Source organism: Talpa europaea (genome assembly GCF_964194135.1).
Source record: "Talpa europaea genome assembly, chromosome: 14".
NCBI classification, from domain to species: Eukaryota; Metazoa; Chordata; class Mammalia; order Eulipotyphla; family Talpidae; genus Talpa; species Talpa europaea.
The window spans coordinates 81,815,146-81,819,870 of NC_140082.1; the positions used below are offsets into that span (position 1 = coordinate 81,815,146).

Sequence of the window (4,725 nt, forward strand, 5' to 3'; positions counted from 1 at the left end):
CGGAGCCAGCTGATTTCCGCAGCCAATCAGCAGGCGCGGCGACGGCGTCGGCGGCCGCGTCGGATCCAGGGCGCCGAGGTACCCGGGCCTGCTGTGGGGGGTAGGGGAGTCGCTGTCTTGATTTTTTGGGGGGCTGGGGGTGTCGCGCCGGCTGCTGGCAGCGCCGCGGCCCAGGTCTCCGGTTGCCCGGGGGCGGGCTGCGAGTCTCATCTCCCGGGTCCCCGGCGGCAGCCGCGACCGTCGAGGGCTGGCCCCTGGTTGCTGAGGTTGGAGGTCAGAGGTCGAAGGTTGTGTTTTTCTGGATTGTTGGCGGGGGGCTGCTCGGGCCTAAGACCCTGGGCGGGATGCCCGTGAGCCTTTTTTCTCCCGGTCAGCTCTTGTTTGGGGACCACCCCCCCGTTCGTGGAAGGGGCTCGGAGGGAAACTGAGGCCCGAGGGCGGCCGCACCCCCTTGCGGGTCCTGAGCTGGGGCGGCGAGGCCGGGGCCCGATCTTGACGCCCTGGTAACCCTTGGCCGCGCTGGGCCGGGCCGCCGGGCCCTCGCGGGTGCGGGTGCGAGGCGGGGAGGCCGCTGCCTCGGAGGGCAGAGGTGGGGGGAGGCGGTCCGCGGGGTGCCGAGGAAGGGGCCCATGCTAACTCCTTCCTGATGCTGTCAATGCCTGTCCTTGAAATTTTATTTCTGGGCGGCCACCCGGGCAACTTGGAGAGGGCGAGAAAGGGTCGTCGTGGCTTTTGCACTTGGCTAGAGGCGAAAATTCAAACCAGACGTGGGATGTAACAAAAGCAAGGGGACCTGTGAGCAACTGGACGAGTTTCTTAGTTCAGCACGAGTTCCCCCCACATACCCCACATAAGTCATAACTCAAGCTGTTCACATTCGGTATTTCAGGCTCCTTAGCTTTCTAAGCAGGTGTCGGTAGTTTTGATCTTAATAAGATACTTCGGATGCGTCATACCGAGTTTTTTTGGCTTGTGGTTCTGAGCGCAAGGACGTAGGGAACAGTCCTTACCTCTCTTTAAGGGGGTGCCAGCTGCGGCTTTTCTGCTCTGAGCCCCAAAAGTAATAGTTTCTCTGTGGATGGGGGGAGACACAGCTGTGACTGTGGAATAGAGAAAGGGAATTAATTCACTTGTTTTCCGTGCGCAGAAATGTGCAGTGAGGGAAACACGCTGTGTTTGCGCGACTCTCCGTCTCAGCCGGCAGGAACCCATTGGATTTTATGCTGACGGTGTTTATTACTAACAGTGATCAGGCAAAGACGTGACCTCTCACAGCCAGGCGGTGTAGCCACAGAGGAGTGAATATGCCTTATGGAATTAACACTGGGGTTTGGTTTTCAGTAGAGAAAATGAGGCAGAAGGAAGCGTTAACCAAGCCCTTCCATGGCGCAGCCCTTGTCTGTAGGACTCCGACCAGCCACGTTTACATGTTTGAGAATGGCAGTGGGGACTCGGGGGACTCCTCTGAGGACGAGTCCCGCAGTGTGTCTCTGCGGCCCCGGCGCAAGGAACGCCAGAAGAAGGGCGCCCACCACCCTCAGCCGCCGGGAGCAGGGGACGTGGTGCTGCTGCAGCGGGAGCTGGCGGAGGAAGACAGCCTCAACAAGCTGGCTCTGCAGTATGGCTGCAAAGTAAGAAATCCCGGGGAGGGTACCGGCGCCTCTGAGTGGAGAGGAGCAGAGGCACACTGAGAGGAGGCCCTAGCTCCCCCTTCTTGGTTACCATAGATGGCTGGGAGAGGTCGGTTGAAGCAGGTGATGCCCCTTTCTCGCCAGAGGTGGAAGGCAGGTGAACCCCGAGGTCGCAGGAGTGAGGGCCGGGGAATCTCAGCGCTGGCGCGTTCCCTCTGCTGCGTGCTCCTCCGCCCTGCTGCTCTAAACTGAAAATCTGATCACCCTTCTTTTGAGCACGTTTTATTTAACACCTGCTGGGGGCAGAGATGATAGGCATACTTATCCAGGGTTTCGTTGGTACGCTTGCCATCTCCCCGCTGTTTTCAGAACCTTACTTGCTGATTAGAGCTTCTTTGATAATGTTTTGCCTTTTTTTAGAACTGCATGATATATATGGCCTTTGTATCCTGTGTGTATAACTCTGTTTTTCTCTTTAATTATGTTTTTAGCATTCAGAGTGATTAACAATAACAGAGTAAGTAGGAAAGTATTTATAGACTTGCTGCTTGTGTTTTTCCCCAGATTGAAACTACTTACTTTATTTTGCTAACAGCGTTAGCAAAATATACTATGTTAACTATACCTTAACATAGCAACCTGCTGATGTAGCAAAATAACTTAAACTTCCTTAGGTCTTCTCTAAAGCTGTATAACTACTTATTTAAAGAAAAAAAAAAACCCCTTAAACTGTCATTTATCTAACAAACTTCAAATAGCTGACTTGCGTGGGGTGGTGGTTGTATCAGAAGTAAGCAGGCTAGTCTCCAGAACACAGTGGTCTCTAAATTACACTGACATTTGTATTTGACTCTTACAACTGGCACTATATGGTTTATAGAGTAACAGTTGAAAATGAACCCTGCTCTTCAAAGACTGGGGTAGATACAGTGAGTGGGCCTCTTGCAATGGTGATGTTTAATAATCTGAGATGGCTGTATAATGCCTCCGATAAGGGTCAACCTTCCCCTTTGAAGTAAATACATTTGATGTCAGTTTATTAGGGGCAAAGACAAAAAAGTCTCAAGCACCTTATTAGTTTTAGGACTTAATAAATTAAAAATGTCTCCTATACCAGTTTTCAATCCGATGATAAAAGCAGTTGCTAAATAATTAAAATAATGGAGGTGATTGATTGGAATGATCTGTTGGCTGTACTTAAACTCTAAGTGGACTTAGGTGTTTTAAACCTCAGTCTATCTCTGATGCTTTCAATGAGTTTCAGACTGCTTTGAAGGGAGGGTTTATCTTTAATTTAGATTTTCCTCTTACTTCTTAAATCATAAGATCTGATGATGAGGAGTTTTCCAAGAGCGTTGTTGCTATATAAAACTCACACAGGTGTTCTTTCTCCTAAATCCTAACGCTGGAGTAGATTTCAAGTCGATAGTTTCCAGCTTGATTCCGTGCATGTTTCTGATTATCCTAAGTGTAAAATCCAAGTCATTTAACTGTTGGTTGCTTTATTTTAAAAACAAGTTTCTAAATCATACTCCTGGGAAAGAAAACAAGGAAGTTGATGAGGGCACACCTCTGAAAACTTCAAGGAAAACAAGGTTCTGAGTGTCTGTAGCCTGAATGCTAATTTCTGGCAGATGCTGGATTGGGTTCTGATGTCAGCCAGATGGAGGTGCTGTTGCCTTAAAAGTAGAAAGGACTGTAGTAATTTTGTAGTATAAATTTCACCTGAAAGCGTTTTGTCACACTTCGAGTCTTTTCCAGACCTGGTCTTGTTAACCTATGGGGCAATCTGACGACTAAGCTATACATTGAGGCTGAGTTAAAGCCAAAAAATGAAGCTCTTGAGCCTAATTTTCTGCATAGGTACAAGTTTCCACTGTTCAGCAGATTCTTGAGTGAGGTGGGCTTAGACCTTCACCCAGAACAATTAAGGGCCACTTTCTGGATATTGGTCTTAAGGAACTTTACATATTTCGTGATATTTATCTTCATGGCTTCCCTAGGTGGCAGATATCAAGAAAGCCAACAACTTCATCAGAGAACAAGACTTATATGCTTTGAAATCTATAAAGATTCCAGTGAAAAACCATGGGATCCTAACAGAGACTCATAAAGAACTCAGACCCATCTCGAGTCCGTCCCCGGAGATCAGAGTGACCTTCGAAGAGCAGCCAGATCCAGATGGGATGGCTGTAGGCCCGGCTGGCCTGTCCAGCCCGCTGACAGATTTCTTCAAGGGCATTGACCAGAATATCGAGCATGTGGCGCAGTCAGAAATCTTCCTAAGTGAAAGTTACTGCATAGAGCCCTCCAGTCAGCCTCTGCTGCCGGCTTCTCCAAAGATGCCAACAAATGGTGCAGACTGTGGAATTCAGTGGTGGAATGCGGTTTTTATTATGCTCCTGATTGGCATTGTTTTACCAGTGTTTTATTTAGTCTATTTCAAAATACAGGCTACTGGTGAGGTCTCCAGTAGCTTGAACACGACTGCTGTCCCCAATGACTCCATGGCAGTGAGTGCAGTTCCAGAGCAAGCCCCCACCAGATCTGTGGTTCCACTGCCCACCATCCCCTCTTCAGACAGGAGGTTTAGTCCAACCAGCTGGGCAGGGAACTCGCCATAGTTTGTAAAGAATTGGATGGTTTTAGCAGTTGCGCTCCTCATGTGCATCAGCTGACCTTGGCCATATCTTCGGGTGCTGTATTTCCTTTTCTCTGGTATATGGTCACGTTTTAGAAGCCATATTATGTTTTTTGATAACACTCACCCTGGGGAATAACCTTGCCTGATCCAAGACCGTAGGAGCCAAAACAACAGTGCCCTTAGCATCCTACATCCCAAAAGGTGCACTGAGAGACATTGACACCTGACAGGTGCCATTTCTTAAAGGCGCTACTGGACTGGCAGTGTCTTCACAGTAACACTATGGGCCCCCAAGTTAGAATGGCCCTGGCCGGTGGACCTTCAGCACAGGAATCCCTGGGATTGGCATCAGTCACCTGGCTGCCACCTATGGTTGGTTGCATCCCTGGCAGAAGTGCTGTGCAATAGTGGTGCTCCCCCTGTTTTAGGATGCCAGTTTACGGTTGTAAC

At 49.4% G+C, this 4,725-nt stretch overlaps 1 protein-coding gene across 1 annotated transcript; it reads left to right on the forward strand.

Annotated features, from left to right (window-relative positions):
• Positions 1 to 1,349: 1,349 nt before the first annotated feature.
• On the forward strand, positions 1,350 to 4,255 carry LYSMD4 (LysM domain containing 4; the record flags this gene model as incomplete). Its single annotated transcript, XM_084254070.1, has 2 exons — positions 1,350 to 1,631; positions 3,635 to 4,255. The coding sequence occupies 2 exons, from the start codon at positions 1,350 to 1,352 to the stop codon at positions 4,253 to 4,255; spliced, it is 903 nt and encodes a 300-aa protein (XP_084110196.1).
• Between the last annotated feature and the right edge of the window lie 470 nt (positions 4,256 to 4,725).